The 17,648-nt window shown below is 35.4% G+C and overlaps 1 protein-coding gene across 24 annotated transcripts in view; it reads right to left on the bottom strand.

Moving 5' to 3' along the window:
* Positions 1 to 17,648, bottom strand: part of LCORL (ligand dependent nuclear receptor corepressor like) — a 170,199-nt gene that overhangs the window by 114,718 nt on the left and 37,833 nt on the right. For all 24 annotated transcript variants that reach the window (XR_011446609.1, XR_011446607.1, XR_011446608.1 and 21 more), the window contains exon 2: positions 2,437 to 2,502. Coding sequence is in view for 12 of the 24 variants with exons in the window: in XM_069593754.1 (XP_069449855.1) it covers positions 2,437 to 2,502 (66 nt within the window). In the remaining 12 variants the exon portion in view is untranslated. The remainder of the gene's footprint in view (positions 1 to 2,436; positions 2,503 to 17,648) is intronic.

Genomic DNA, 17,648 nt, shown 5'->3' on the forward strand with positions numbered 1-17,648 from the left:
TATAACAAAAAATAATTTAGAGTAATATATAAGGATCCCATGCCAACCAATTAATCTGATACCTGAGCTTTGGATAGTGAATAACAAAGGTTCAGATTTCCAATGATTTAGACAAAAACATACACTCATCTAATGTGTCTCCTGAATCTAGATTTGTATAACGAGAAATATCTACACTTGGTAATCCTAACATCTAAATATTAAGCCATTTTAAACAATGATAAGAACAAAGAAAGCAAATATTTAAGAAGAGGATAAGAAAAAAGCTGGAGACGTCTATAGTGGATAGCTTCCACAAACCTTTTTAAAGGCTCTTCTACACTTTGATAGCACTGTTGTAACTTTCCTTCAAGATATAATATGGCTGTCTTTCTTTACCCTTGCACATATATAGATTTATTACTGTAATTAGTATCATCCCTCTTAAGTCTGCAACTTTGATTAGAAGCCTTTTTTAAAAAAAAAAAAAGAATTCAAAAATGCAAAGAAAAGAAGGAAGATTTTACCTAAGAAACCTGGAAGAAAGAACATTTAGGATGAAAAAGGCCAACATCAATATGTGCCTGTGTTTGAGAAAAAGACTGAGTTCCACAGCTTAGTTAATTTTATAAATCCTGCCATCAAATAAAGCACAGAGAAGATATAAAGTACAAGATCTACCAGAATTAAAAGAAAAAAATGGGATGGTATAATTCACTAAATTAATTATCACAGATATATGATGTAATATTTTTCTGCCATTAAGAGTGATGATACAGAACTTCATTTATCTAAATGATATACTAGTGAACAAAATCAGTAAGCACAAAAACCTATACACACTGTACACGCAGTATGTACTACTTTAATAGAAGAATAATTACATCCAAACATACACTTTAAATTTATATAAAAATATTAAAGGTTATCTATGTGGTTGTGGAACTAAGAGTATATTTAAGATTTATTTGTATTTTCTAGTTTCTAAAAATGAACATGTGTTACTTGTATACTACGGAAATACTAGTCTAAAACAAAATACAAGACTTTATTTCATTAGGACATTCTGCCCTTTATATACTAAACAGCTAATTTCTGAAGGAACATAAATATATGCCTATGTAATTATATAAAGATAAATTAAAGATGCTTAAAAGTTACAAGTTGCATCTTGGGTTATCAGTAGGCAATTAAGTATAATGCTGTTTCTGATCTGAACGAGGACAGCAGGTTTAAAAAGAAAGGTTGAAGAAATACCAAACATATGTTAAATACTTGTTGTTTTAGATTTTTTTCCTTTCTTCATTTATATGCTCAGAAAAATAAGTGAAAATAAAACCAGTTTTGCTTATAAGTATATCAGGTAAAAATATTTAATGCTGTATTAAACTATGATAAATGAAATAAGAAATGAATAAAGACAGAAAAAGATTTTAGCCATAACAATGATAAAACACTAGCACAACAACAACAACAACAAAAAACACTAGAACAAAAACAGTTTTGAGTCTTCGTCCTAAAAGTCATGTTCTGCATGGGTATCATTCATCTACTCAACATGGGTGGTTGGCACAAATGGTCTTTGATACAGATTTCAGCTCCATGGTTCATAACTCAATTATTCTGCTCAACATTAAAAAATGAGAGAGAGATATAGAGGATGAGTGGAAACTTTTGATTGCTCCTAACATCACTATCTCTCCCTCAACTCAAAAGATTTATTTGCACAAAATACCTTCGGTCTTTGTAGGAAGTACCAGGAGAACAGAAGGTAACAGAGTCAGCATACAAAACTGAACAGGTAAGACATTGAGAAAGAATTACATCAAAACCAAACAAGAAAGTCTACACTAACATTGCCCATTTTGTGAATGAGCTATACTATAAAATTTCAATGTCTACAAAAATGTCCTCTCATAATGCTCTGTTTCCAGGCAAGAATTAAAAAACCTAAACTATATCACAGCAATTATAGCATAGATCAAAATTTTCTACCAGGATTTATGCTAAAGTGTTTGGAAGAGGAGGCTATAATAAACAACAAACAGTATTAAAACTCTGAACACACACAGAAGGATACCTCAGAATAAAAATCTGAGTTCCAGGCTGCCTATATCGTAAGTAATAAGAGGTATTTATCTAATTGAACTCCTTTGAGTTCTCTTTAAGAATAAGTCAGGGAACATAATGTTTAAAATAACAAAAGTTAAATTTTATCATTAAGCTAAAAACCAGGCTTTGTTTTCTATTTTGTACTAAAATAGTGTACTAAAGTTACAATATTAATAACATTATATAATAACAGAAATAATATTTGGCTCATTTATTTTAAAAGTATTTTCTAATTAAACAAGATCACAAATTCATTTTAATATAAAGCTAGTACAAAACAACTATTTTTCACTTGTAAAATGAACTGAAGATTAAAATTTTTAAATAAAATTTAAGAAGTATTACCTTCAAATAAACTGAGGTCTCTTCGTAGCCGTGGTCCATAAAGCCCTTCTAAAATACTCTCAAAACCTGTGTTATTAAAGAGAGAAAAGTGTATTAGCTACTAAAAAAGCTTACCCATACACTCTATGAGTGAGTGAGAGTGTGTGTGTGTGTGTGTGTGAACATGCACACGCTCAGTTGCATCTGATTCTGTGACTTCATGGACAGTAGCCCACCATGCTCCTCTGTCCATGGAATTTTCCAGGCAAGAATACTAGAGTGAGTTGCCATTTCCTACTCTAGGGCGATCTTCCCAACCTAGGAATCAAACCCATGTCTCTTGCGTCTCCTCACTGGCAGGTGGATTCTTTACCACTGTGCCACCTGGGAAGCCACACTCGACATGAATCTGCTAATTTTAAAATACTATGAGGGGTCATTTTCCCTTTAGATGAATTAAGCTGAACTGGGAATATGTAAAACATAGTAAAAAGTCACACAATGACTACCAGGAATTATGATTGTAAAATATATATATATATATATATATATATATATATTCAAATGTAAATATTCACTTCTAAAACAAACAAACTTCTTGTCATTTTGAAACATTCCCAGGTTAAAATAATGGGCAGGTTTGTTTTGCAACGACTTTGTAGAGAGGAAAAGAATAATTGGAAAATACATGTATTACAATCCTGTTTATACTGGTTACGAAAAAATGTTAACTTTTTAAAAAGTAGCATCTTTAACTTCAATTTTAAAAGTGAGTAAATGAGTGTCAATAGGGAGAAATTCTTGTAATTTCTTACAATTTAAACCTACTTACGAAAAATAAAACAATTCTGCCTTAAGGGAAAAGTTTAAACCTACTATTTAAATTCTTACAATTTAAACCTACTTGCAAAAATTAAAAAACAATCTTGCCTTGTTTTAAGGAAAAAATTACTGAAAATCTTATTAACAAAACTCTAGTTCATGAATTCACAGAGTATACTACTTTCTGGATATACTAAGATTTTATAATTTTCTTTTTGAAGTCTGTATCATATTCAGTATTAGGAAGGTTACTGACAAACTATAAGACATGCAGAAGAAAATAGCCAGGATGGTAAAATAACTGGGAAAACAAGAAAAGTAACTACTTTAAGGATGGTTAAATTATGAAGGAAAAAAACTGAATTGCAGCATGATAGACCTGAAAAATGAACTATAAAGTAGATTTCCTATGCAGTTATTTTTAAACTATAAAACAGTAGAAATATTTCTATAGGAACATTTCATAAATCATAAAATATTTTTAAAAAACAAAAACCTCTATAATCAAGATGCATATTAAAATCAATGATGTCAGTCAAAAAGAGATAACATTGTTTAATTTAGTAGATTATGAAGAAACAATGCATCTTAGAACTAATGTCTTAAATTTTACCAACCTAGGTAGCTACCACGTTACTTGGTAAATACGTACTTTAACAAAATTTCTGTGAAATGATTCAGAGCTAGTTCCCACAGTGGAAAGTTCAGGTAGAAAAGTGAATGAACTCCCGAGAATGCTTTCAAGAATGCTTACAGAAAATACTTACTATTAGACAAAGAATCAGATGAAACAAGCCCCAAATCTCTATTAACACCATATTTTCTGTGATCAATTTACTCCAAAAGTAATACTGCAAACAACTACTTTAGGATACTATTCTGTGATATTTGGACAAACCGTATAGGCCCTCCCTGGATAAGCATACTGAATTTAAACAATGACTATTTCCTAGATTTAAGTCTGTAAAGAAAGCAAACAGGGACTTACATTCTTGTTCTACTGGGTTTCTCAACTTTTCAAAAAATAAGATCAAGGTCTTAAATATAGCTTGCTAATATTTATTCATATTGCATAGCATTGGTGCTAAATTAAATGATACCTTTAGTTAAAAAGTTTTCTTTTTTGTGGGCTTACAGAAACACAATTGATGTTTGTATATTGACTTTGTATCTGAAGACATTGCTAAACTCTAATTACAATAACTTATCTGGAAATGCTCTTCAGTTTAGCTTAGTTGTGTCCGACTCTTTGCAACCCCATGGACTGCAGCACGCCACGCTTCCCTGTCCATCACCAACTCCCAGAGTTTACTCAGACTCATGTCCATCGAGTTGGTGATGCCATCCAGCCATTTTATCCTCTGCCGTCTCCTCCTCCTTCTGCCTTCAACCATTCCCAGCATCAGGGTCTTTCCCAATGAGTCACTTCTTCACATGAGGTGGCCAAAGTATTGGAGTTTCAGCTTCAACATCAGTCCTTCCAATGAATATTCAGGACTGATTACCTTTAGGATTGACTGGTTTGAGCTCCTTGCAGTCCAAGGGACTCTCAAGAGTCTTCTCCAACACCACAGTTCAAAAGCATCAATTCTTCGGTGCTCAGCTTTCTTTATAGTCCAACTCTCCCATCCATACATGACTACTGCTCTACATACACAAATATATCATCTATAGACAATGGTAGGTTGGTTTTTTTTTTCCTTTTTTAATCCTTACAGATTTTTTGTTTCTGACTCTTGCTTCACTGTTTTATCTAGGACCTCAATATAATGTTGAAAATTGGTGGTGGCAGTGAGCATTGTTGACTTATACCCAATCTAAATGGGAAAGCATTCCAGATTTTATTATTAATAAGTATCTTTGTTGTTTTAATAGAAATACTGCTTATCACACTAAGGAAGTTCATTCTATGTCTAGTTTGCTAGGAGGGTTTTCCTGCCATGCAAAAATACTGAATTTTATCAACTCAATCAATCAGTTTATATTTGATTTACAATATTGTATTCCAGGTATATAACTCAGTAATTCAATATTTTTATAGGCTATACTCCATATAAAGCTATTATAAAATACTAACTATATTCCTTGTGCTGTAGATTACAATCCTATAACTTATTTATTTCATACCTAGTAGTTTGTCCCTCTCAATCTCTTTCACATACTTTGCCCAATCTTTCACACCTCTTCTCCCAGTAACTACTAGTTTGTTCTATCTGTAAGTCTGTTTTTCTATATTTGTCAGTGATCAATTAGACTGGTTTTAGTTTTTAGATTTCATTTATAAGTGAAAAGATACAGTATTTGTCTTGCTCTGTCTGATTCATTTCACAAACAACAATACCTTCTAGGTCCATCCACCTTGTCACAAATGACAAAATTTCTTTCTTTCTCATTTTTTACAGTTGAGTACCAAATTTGACTTTACCTATAGATGGTAAATTTGCCTGTTACTCCAGGTGTTTCTTGACTTCCTACTTTTGCATTCCAGTCCCCTATAATGAAAAGGACATCTTTTTTGGGTGTTAGTTCTAAAAGATTTTGTAGGTCTTCATAAAACCATTCAACTTCAGTTTCTTTGGCATTACTGGTTGGGGCATAGACTTGGATAACTGTGATACTGAATGGTTTGCCTTGGAGATGAACAGAGATCATTCTGTCGTTTTTGAGATTGCATCCAAGTACTGCATTTTGGACTCTTTTGTTGACCATGATGGCTACTCCATTTCTTCTGAGGGATTCCTGCCCGCAGTAGTAGATGTAATGGTCATCTGACTTAAATTCACCCATTCCAGTCCATTTTAGTTCGCTGATTCCTAAAATGTCGACGTTCACCCTTGCCATCTCTTGGAGTAACAGGCAAATTTGGCCTTGGAATGCAGAATGAAGCAGGGCAAAGACTAATAGAGTTTTGCCAAGAAAATGCACTGGTCATAGCAAACACCCTCTTCCAACAACACAAGAGAAGGACTCTACACATGGACATCATCAGATGGTCAACACCGAAATCAGACTGATTATATTCTTTGCAGCCAAAGATGGAGAAGCTCTACACAGTCAACAAACACAAGATCAGGAGCGGACTGTGGCTCAGATCATGAACTCCTTATTGCCAAATTCAGACTTAAATTGAAGAAAGTAGGGAAAACCGCTAGACCATTCAGGTATGACCTAAATCAAACCCCTTATGATTATATAGTGGAAGTGAGAAATAGATTTAAGGGTCTAGATCTGATAGGTAGAGGGCCTGATGAACTATGGAATGAGGTTCGTGACATTGTATAGGAAACAGGGATCAAGACCATCCCCATGGAAAAGAAATGCAAAAAAGCAAAATGGCTGTCTGGGGAGGCCTTACAAATAGCTGTGAAAAGAAGAGAGGCGAAAAGCAAAGATATAAGCATCTGAATGCAGAGTTCCAAAGAATAGCAAGAAGAGATAAGAAAGCCCTCCTCAGAGGTCAATGCGAAGAAATAGAGGAAGACAACAGAACGGGAAAGACTAGAAATCTCTTCAAGAAAATTAGAGATACCAAGGGAACATTTCATGCAAAGATGGGCTCGATAAAGGACAGAAATTGTAGGGACCTAACAGAAGCAGAAGATATTAAGAAGAGGTGGCAAGAATACACAGAAGAACTGTACAAAAAAGATCTTCATGACCCAGATAATCATGATGATGTGATCACTAACCTAGAGCAGACATCTTGGAATGTGAAGTCAAGTGGTTCTTAGAAAGCATCACTACGAACAAAGCTAGTGGAGGTGATGGAATTCCAGTTGAGCTGTTTCAAATCCTGAAAGATGATGCTGTGAAAGTGCTGCACTCAATATGCCAGCACATTTGGAAAACTCAGCAGTGGCCACAGGACTGGAAAAGGTCAGTTTTCATTCCAATCCCAAATAAAGACAATGCCAAACAATGCTCAAACGACCGCACAATTGCACTCATCTCACATGCTAGTAAAGTAATGCTCAACATTCTCCAAGCCAGGCTTCAGCAATACGTGAACCGTGAACTCCCTGATGTTCAAGCTGGTTTTAGAAAAGGCAGAGGAACCAGAGATCAAATTGCCAACATCCGCTGGATCACTGAAAAAGCAAGAGAGTTGCAGAAAAACATCTATTTCTGCTTTATTGACTGTGCCAAAGCCTTTGACTGTGTGGATCACAATGAACTGTGGACAATTCTGAAAGAGATGGGAATACCAGACCACCTGACCTGCCTCTTGAGAAATCTGTATGCAGGTCAGGAAGCAACAGTTAGAACTGGACATGGAACAACAGACTGGTTCCAAATAGGAAAAGGAGTACATCAAGGCTGTATATTGTCACCCTGCTTATTTAACTTCTATGCAGAGTAAATCATGAGAAACGCTGGACTGGAAGAAACATAAGCTGGAATCAAGATTGCCGCGAGAAATATCAATAACGGCAGATATGTAGATGACACCACCCTTATGGCAGAAAGTGAAGAGGAGCTAAAAAGCCGCCTGATGAAAGTGAAACAGGAGAGTGAAAAAGTTGGCTTAAAGCTCAACATTCAGAAAACTAAGATCATGGCACCTGGTCCCATCACTTCATGGGAAATAGATGGGGAAACAGTGGAAACAGTGTCAGACTTTATTTTTCAGGGCTCCAAAATCACTGCTGATGGTGATTGCAGCCATGAAATTAAAAGACACTTACTCCTTGGAAGAAAAGTTATGACCAACCTAGATAGTATATTCAAAAGCAGAGACATTACTTTGCCGACTAAGGTCCGCCTAGTCAAGGCTGTGGTTTTTCCTGTGGTCATGTATGGATGTGAGAGTCGGACTGTGAAGAAGGCTGAGCGCCAAAGAACTGATGCATTTGAACTGTGGTGTTGGAGAAGACTCTTGAGGGTCCTTTGGACTGCAAGGAGATCCAACCAGTCCATTCTGAAGGAAATCAGCCCTGGGATTTCTTTGGAAGGAATGATGCTGAAGCTGAAGCTCCAGTACTTTGGCCACCTCATGCAAAGAGTTGACTCATTGGAAAAGACTCTGATGCTGGGAGAGGTTGGGGGCAGGAAGAAAAGGGGACGATCCGGGATGAGATGGCTGGATGGCATCACGGACTCGATGGACATGAGTTTGAGTGAACTCCAGGAGATGGTGATGGACAAGGAGGCCTGGCGTGCTGCAATTCATGGGGTCACAAAGAGTCAGACACGACTGAGCGACTGAACTGAACTAAACTGAACTGATAGATGGTAAAGAATCTGCCTACAATGCAGGAGACCCAGGTTTGATCCCTTGATCAGGAAGATCCCCTGCAAAGGGAATGGCAACCCACTCCAGCGTTCTTGCCTTAAGAATTTGATGAACAGAGGAGCCTGGTGGGCTACAGTCCATAGGGTTGCAAAGAGTTGGATGTGACTGGGAAACTAACACTTTCACTTTCCAAATTAAATTCTTAAAATCTATGACTTCCCTGGTAGCTCAGATAGTAAAGAATCTACCTGCAATGCATGAGATCTGGGTTTGATTCCTAGGTCAGGAAGATCCCCTGGAGAAGTGAATAGCAACCCACTCCAGTATTCTTGCCTGAAGAATTTCATGGACAAAGTAGCCTTGTAGGCTACAGTCCATGGGGTCGCAAAGAGTTGGACATGACTGAATAAATAACACTTTCACTTTTCACCAAATTTATTTTGAATTTATTGAAATAACCATGTCATTCTTTCTTAAATCTCTTAACATAGTGATACAGTGAATTACATTGAATAAAATTCCCATTCCTGGGAAAATCCAACATTATCATGAGATATATTTGCTGAGTTTCTTGATTAGCCTTTTCAAATTTTGGCATCTGTGGTCACTAATGAGCCTGGTCTGTAAATTTCCTTTGTACTTGATCAAGTATTTATATGAATGCTATACTACCCTCATAAAATGGGTGGCAATGTCCTTTCTTTCCCTCTTCTCTGAGAAAATATTAAGAAATATAGGATGCCTTACTTGAACATGTAATATGCCAGGGATGTTAACTGGGAATAAGGTCTTTCTGAAGCACTTACCACTGATCAAATTTATTTCACCATTAAAGCAGGGGTCCCCAACCCCTGGGCAATGGACCTCTACCAGTTCATGGCCTGTTAGGAACCAGGCCACACAGCAGGAGGTGAGTGGCCGGGTAGGTGAGTGAGCAAAGCTTCATCTGTATTTATAGCGGTTACCCATCACTCACTCACATTATCAGCTGAGCTCAGGAAAACAAGCTCAGGGCTCCCACTGATTCTGCATTATGGTGAGCTGTATAATTATTTCATTATATAGCACAATGCAACAATAACAGAAATAAAGTGCACAATGAATATAATTCACTTATTCATTCTGAAACCATTCACTCCACCCCAGCCTCATCCACAGAGAAACTGTCTTCCATGAAATGGGTCCCTGGCGCCAGAAAGGTTGGGGACAGGCTATGATAAAGGACTATTCACAAATTCTATCTTACATTAGTCATAGTTTTCTGGGAACTTGCCCATTTCAACTACATTTTCCAATTTATTTGCATAAGATATTTCCGTGTTTCTATCTTAATGTCAACAGTATTGGCAGTCATGTCCTTTTTACTTCTCATTCCACATGTTGGGTACTTATTTTTCTTTTTCTTCAGCTGAGCTCGTTAAAAGTTTCTCTTTTTTAATATTTAAAAAGAATTCTTTTTTGACTCCTTGATCTTCTCTATTGCATGTTTGTTTTCTTACCCATTAATTCCTGTTTCTGTTTTTAGTTCCTCCTCCCCTTTATTTTGCTCTTACTTTTCTTCTTGAAATGGATTTTAGCTCACTAACTTTCAGCCTTTTTCTCTAACATATGCATTTAAAATTGTTCATTTCCATCTAATAAATTGCATTCCACAACTTTCAGTATGTCATATTTTCTCATCATTCAATCTAAATATTTCCTTATTTCCATTATGACTTCTTTTTAGATTTCCAAATATACAGTGTACCCTTTTCATAGATATATAACTTAATTATACTGTAGTAAAAGAAAATGTCCAACATGATTTCAATCCTTTGAAATTTTCTGAGATTGTTTTTATGGTCAACACATAATTTCTGAAAATTCTCTACATATGCTTGAAAAGAATGTGTACTCTAAAACTGTTGGATGCAGCATTGTGCTCTTTAATCCACCTTATATAGTTTTGGGTTTTCATGCCTGTTTTTTTCTATCAATTGTTGAGAAAAGTTAGTACAATCTTCTATGAAATTGTGGCTTTGTCTATTTCTTTTGTATTTCTTCAAAATTCTGCTTTACAAGTTTTTGATGCTACGTTATAAAGTGCTTATAATTTTATAATTGTTATATCATCCTGGTGAACAGAACTTTATATAATTACGAAGCAAACTTTTTTATTTCTAGTAATGATTTTTGCATTTGACTAAATGGCCTTTCTGTACACTTATGAAACATTTTTGTCTGCCTAATGTCTTTTTCAATTATTTCTTTACAATCTTTCTATACCATTAAGTAACATGTAACTTCTATTTTTTAAAAAATACTATGACATTTTGCCAAAATTCAGTAATTTAAAGAGTTTATATTTGAGTTTAAATTCCTTATCTGTTTTTGTTCTACTGTATCAAGCTTCTATTTTTCATCTTTCTTGTAAACTTTGGAATTTACTGAATATTTAACACTTAATTTTATTTTTCCTCTATCAATCAGTATGAAAATTATGCCTTCTATTTTTATTCTTTTCGATGTGATCCGAGAAATTAGGATATAGGTCTAACATTAATCCGATCCTTATTCATCGTCTCATGACTTAGACTTCCTTCCAATTTATGCTATTGCTCTATATATTTCACCAAACATTATGTTCTTTTATGCTTGCACACACATTTATCACTGTCTCTGCTCTTCATTACTTATCATATCTCAGAGTACTGATCTAGGAATATTTTCCCTCTGCCTTAAGTACCCCCTTTATTGAATACCTGTTGTTAACACCTTTCCTAAGACTCCCATCAAAAGTATCTAAGTTGTTCTCACAATATATTTCAATATACTTTCATGCTGCTCTCTCTCCCTCCTGTATTTTACTTTTCTCAACTGTATTTGGTTAATTTCTTCTACTATATATATATATTCCACTTCACAAATTCCATCTATTGCACAATCAATTGACAAACACATCCTCTGATTTTTTTAGTCAATTTTATAAAGATAAAATTGTCATAAAATACTATGGACCGATTTTTTTAAAATAAAGTTCAATAAATGTTGATAAATGCATACTCTCATTTAATTAAAAACATAATGAAGCACAGACTATTTCTATCAACTCAAATAGTATCTTTGTGCCATCTGAGTAAATTTTCTGAAACAACCCAAAGCCCAAAGAAACACTAACCTATTTTCTGTCATTATACATTAGACCTGTCTTTTCTATAGCTGCATATAAATGGAATCAGAGCATACATTGTTTTGAGTCTAGCTTCCTTTGCTCAGCAACCTGTTAATGAGATTTATCCACACTGTTGCATGTATTAACAGTACTTTTTACTTTCTATGGATATAGGACAACTTGTTTATTCAATCTCATGTTGATGGACATTTGAGTGTTTGAAAGTCTTTGTGAATAAACATTATCATTTCTCTTGAATAAAATGTTATTTCTGGGCTGAGTGGTAAGATTTTTTTGGTTGTTAATACTTTAAGGAACTGAACAGCTGTTTTGCAAAACAGCTGTATTCTTTGACATTCCCACCAGTAATACGAGAGAGAGTCAGTTGCACCACATCCTTATCAACATTTAGCATTGTCAATCTTTCTAACTTTAGCCACTCTAATAAATATGTATGGGCGTATAATTGTAGCAATTTGGAATTTCTTAATGAATAATGATTTTAAGCATTCTTTCTATAAAAATATCTTTGTTTTGTTACGGCAACAGAGTTATACTTGCTTCATAAAGCAAACTGGGAAATGAACCATCCTTTTCTATTTTCTGAGTTTGTATGGAGTAGTATCTATTCACTAACCGGAAACCAGACCTGGGTTTCTTTTTAGCAAAGTTTTACGTTATGAATGCTGCTTTTTAATTCAACAGAAACCTATTCAAGCTATGTATTTCTTAATTGATCAGTTTTGGCTGTTTGTATCTTATAATTTATTCATCTAAAATTGTTTAAAAGATTTTCATACTACCCTTTTCTTGTCTGTACAATCTGCAGTGATATCCCTCTTTCATTCTCTGTATCAGTTTAATTACCTGCTCTACTTTTTTATTGATCACCCTGGCCAAAATTATAGCAGTTTTACTGATGTTTTCAAAATACCACTTGTGGTTTCAGTAATTCTATTGTCCATCTTTTTCTATGTCACTTTATTCTGCCCTCAGTTCAGTTCAGTCGCTCAGTCATGACCGACTCTTTGCGACCCCATGAACCGCAGCACGCCAGGCATCCCTGTCCATCACCAACTCCCGAAGTTCACTCAGACTCACATCCATCCAGTCAGTGATGCCATCCAGCCATCTCATACTCTGCTGTCCCCTTCTCCTGCCCCCAATCCCTCCCAGCATCAAAGTCTTTTCCAATGAGTCAACTCTTCGCATGAGGTTGCCAAAGTACAGGAGTTTCAGCTTTAGCATCATTCCTTCCAAAGAAATCCCAGGGCTGATCTCCTTCAGAATGGACTGGTTGGATCTCCTTGCAGTCCAAGGGACTCTCAAGAGCATCAATTCTTTGGTACTCAGCTTTCTTCACAGTCCAACTCTCATATCCATACATGACCACAGGAAAAACCATAGCCTTGACTAGAAAGACCTTAGTTGGCAAAGTAATGTCTCTGCTTTTCAATATGCTATCTAGGTTGGTCATAACTTTTCTTCCAAGGAGTAAGTGTCTTTTAATTTCATGGCTGCAATCACCATCTGCAGTGATTTTGGAGCCCTGAAAAATAAAGTCTGACACCGTTACCACTGTTTCCCCATCTATTTGCCATGAAGTGATGGGACCAGATGCCATGATCTTCGTTTTCTGAATGTTGAGCTTTAAGCCAACTTTTTCACTCTCCTCTTTCACTTTCATCAGGAGGCTTTTTAGTTCCTCTTCACTTTCTGCCATAAGGGTGGTATCATCTGCCTATCTGAGGTTATTGATATTTCTCCCGGCAATCTTGATTCCAGCTGTATTTCTTCCAGTCCAGCGTTTCTTTGCACTTATCTTTCTAGGTTATTAAGGTAAAAACTTAGAACACTGATAAGTGACTTTTGTCCTTTTCTAATAAAAGCATCTGAAACTACACATTTCTCCTTACTCACTAATTTAGATCAATCTCATAAACTCTGATAAATTATCTTTTCATTTTCATTAAGTTAAAAATGTAATTTCGCTTATGGTGCCTTATGTGCCCAGGTTATATCATGTACTGTTTTATTTCTAAATATTTGGGAATTTTACAGAAATCTGTTACTGAATCCCAACTGAATTTCTTGTGTTCATAAAACATGCTTTGTTAGGTTACAATCATTTTAAATTTATTGACACTTGATTTCCAGGTAGCATATGATACACTATGCTGGTGAATATTCCATGAACACTCGAAAAGAATGTGTATTTGCAGTTGTTGAGGGGAATGTACTATAAATGTCATTTAGGCTCAGCTGACAAAATGTTCTTTAAGTCTTCTTTATTTCTATTGGTTTTCTAATCTTTCTCCTTTAAGTTTTATCAGTTTTTATGTCATATATTTTGAATCTCTGATATTAGATGCATATTTTTTAAATATTATGTCTCCTTTGTGAACTGATTTCATTATCATTATAAAATGGTCCTCTTTATCCTTGTCCTAAAGTCCTGTAAGAGCTTTTGCACACCAAAGAAAACCATAAAGCATACTAAAAGACAACCCTCAAAATGGGAGAAAATATTTGCAAACAAAGCAACTGACAAAGGATTAATCTCCAAAGTATACAAGCAGCTCATGCAACTCAATATAAAAAAGAAAAACAACCAATCAAAAAATGGGTAGAAGACCTAAACAGACATTTCTTCAAAGCAGACATACAGATGGTCAATAAACACATGAAACAATGCTCAACATAGCTCATTATTAGAGAAATGCAAACTAAAACTACCATCAGGTATCATCTCAGCGTCTGTGATGTTCATTTATGTTGTAGCACATATTATTACTTTTCACTACATTTATACATCCATGTGATAGCTGATGGACTGTTTTTACTTTTTTGGCTTATTGTCAATAATGCTACTATGTACATTTGTGGACATATATTTTCATTTCTATTGGGTAGGTACACATAGAAATGAAATTTCTAGGCTATACGGTATTTTTATGTTTAACATTTTAGGAAACCACCAAACTGTTTTGCAAAGTACCTAGACCATTTTATACTTACACTAGTATTTCTCTAGTCTTATCACTTGTTTTTTCAATTATAGCCATTTTGGTGAGTATGAAGTAGTATCTCATTTTCCTAGTGACTAATGATATTGAACATCTTATTATGTGCTTATTGGAGTAGGAAATGGCAACCCACCCCAGTATTTTTGCCTGGAAAATTCCACGGACAGAGGAGCCTGGTGGGCTACAGTCCACAAGGTCACAAAGAGGGAGACACGACTGAGCATGCACACTGTATTATTGGTAATTCACATATGTTCTTCAGTAAAATGTCTATTGAAATCCTTTGCTTATTTTTTTTTTAAGTATTTATTTAGTTTCAGATTCTAGTACCCAGACCAGGGATTGGATCCATGTCCCCCGCATTTGAAGTATAGAGTCTCAACCACTGGACCAGAGAAGTACCTGCTTATTTTTTAGTTGGGGTCATTTGCCTTTTCATTATTGAGCTACAAAGCTCATATGGATATAGGGTCCTTATCAGATATATGATCTATCTGCAAATATTTTCTACAAGTCAGTGGGTTGTCTTTTCACTTTCATAATGATGTCTTCTGAAGCACAAAGGTTTGTAACTTTTTTTAGTTACAATTTATCAATCTTTGTTGTATCTGTTTTTAGGTTCTTTATTTGTCTACTCCTAAGTGAATACCACAATGTGTTAAAAACACCCAGGGCTGATCTCCTTTAGAATGGACTGGTTGGATCTCCTTGCAGTCCAAGGGACTCTCAAGAGTCTTCTCCAACACCACAGTTCAAAAGCATCAATTCTTCAGCGCTCACATTACCATTTGATGATTTTAAAAAATATTCTTGGTATCACTCAATGACTTTCTTAACAAAGGTTCAACACATCATTTATTAGAGCTACTCTTGCTTATAGTTTCTATTAACAACTAAAAAGGTCAACTCAAAAGAAAAAAAAAAAACTTGTTTCTTTTTGGTATATCAGTTCAGTTCAGTCGCTCAGTCGTGTCCGACTCTTTGTGACCCCATGAATCGCAGCATGCCAGGCCCCTCTGTCCATCACCATCTCCTGGAGTTCACTCAAACTCATGTCCATCGAGTCGGTCATCCCATCCAGCCATCTCATTCTCTGTCGTCCCCTTCTCCTCCTGACCCCAGTCCCTCCCAGCATCAGAGTCTTTTCCTACAAGTCAACCCTTCCCATGAGGTGGCCAAAGTACAGGAGTTTCAGCTTTAGCATCATTCCTTCCAAAGAACACCCAGGGCTGATCTCCTTTAGAATGGACTGGTTGGACCTCCTTGTAGTCCAAGGGACTCTCAAGAGTCTTCTCCAACACCACAGCTCAAAAGCATCAATTCTTCGGCGCTCAGCTTTCTTCACAGTCCTACTCTCGTATCCATACATGACCACTGGAAAAACCACAGCCTTGACTAAACGGACCTTTGTTGGCAAAGTAATATCTCTGCTTTTCCATATGGATGTAGCCAAATTATATCCAGTAAACTTATTATACTCTTCTGATTGTTTTAATAATATACCTGTGGATTCTCTTTTATTATTATATACAAATGCCTATGGAAAACTACAACTGTAAGTCCTTTCAAATCACTGTGTTTCCCCGCTCTTTAATTTTATTATTTTGCCTAAGGCCTCCACTAAATGTTAAACAGAACTGGATACACCCTACATACACAAGAATAAAGATGAGAATTACAGCATGCTTCACATCCAAAACTCTGCAACACAGAAGACAATGGAATGACACCTTGCAAGTGCTGAAACTATCAACCCAGAATTTTGTACATAACAAAAATATCCTTCAAAAATAAAGGTGAAATAAAAACATTTCAGACTGACAAAAACTGAGAGATTACCAGAAGACCTGCACTACAGGAAATGTGAAAGAAAATTCTTCAGGCAGAAGAATATATTACAACCCAGACATTTAGATCTACAGAAAGAAATGAAGATTCCCCCAAAAGGATAAAGATAAAAAGAAATGTAAAAGAAAATTTCCCATTTGAGGGGACCAAGTCAAACTTGAAAGCTTTTGCATAGCAAACCACAAACAAAATGCAAAGACAACCTACAGAGTGAAAGAAAATATTTGCAAATCCTGTGACTTCTCGGGCTTAATTTCCAAAGTATAAAAACAACTCACACAATTTAATAACAAAAAAACTAAAACCCTATCAAAAAATGAGCAGAAGACCTAAACTGATAATTCTACAAATGGCCAACACAACCTGGAAAGCTGTGTATGCTGCATCTTGGCAAGTGCTTTAGCACCTTCAAAAGTCAGTTTTTCTAGGCTGATTCAGTGAGGTTCATAAATGTATTGTTTGGTTTATAGTTCCAAGTCAACTGATCTTCCTGATTAGTGTTAAGATAGAGCAATACTAAAAATAATCTTTGCTAAAAAAGAGATCAAGTAAAGGAAGTAATATTTCCATAATCCAAACTCTTAACTACTTACATTTCTGGGAGGAAAAAACAAAAATTAAGTGGCCATTTTAATTATTTAAACCATGTTTCCCCTTTGGGGCTAAACCTTATATGGTGTTCTGTCAGAATTTCTCCTCTTTTTCAATACATCAACATTTTTCATCCTATAATACCAAATGCATATTAGATGAAAGAATTTCAGTTCAAAAAAAAAAACACCCACACATGGAAAACAGTACGGAGGTTCCTTAAAAAACTACAAGTAGAGCAACCATATGATCCAGCAATCCTACTCCTGGACATATATCCAGGTAAGATGAGGACTCAGTTTGAAAAGATACATGCACCCCGATGTTCATAGCAGTACTATTTAAAACATCCAAGACAAGGCAAGCAACTTATGTGTCTATCAACAGATGAATGGGTAAAGATGTGGTAAACACACACACACACACACACACACACAGAGGAATAAAGAATAAAATACTGCCATTTGCAGTACACGGATGGACCTCGAGACAATCATAAGCAAGTCAGATGAGAAAGATAAATATCACATGGTGTCATTTTAAGTATGAAATCTTTAAAATA

Source organism: Ovis canadensis, chromosome 6 (genome assembly GCF_042477335.2).
Source record: "Ovis canadensis isolate MfBH-ARS-UI-01 breed Bighorn chromosome 6, ARS-UI_OviCan_v2, whole genome shotgun sequence".
In the NCBI taxonomy this organism is placed as follows: domain Eukaryota; kingdom Metazoa; phylum Chordata; class Mammalia; order Artiodactyla; family Bovidae; genus Ovis; species Ovis canadensis.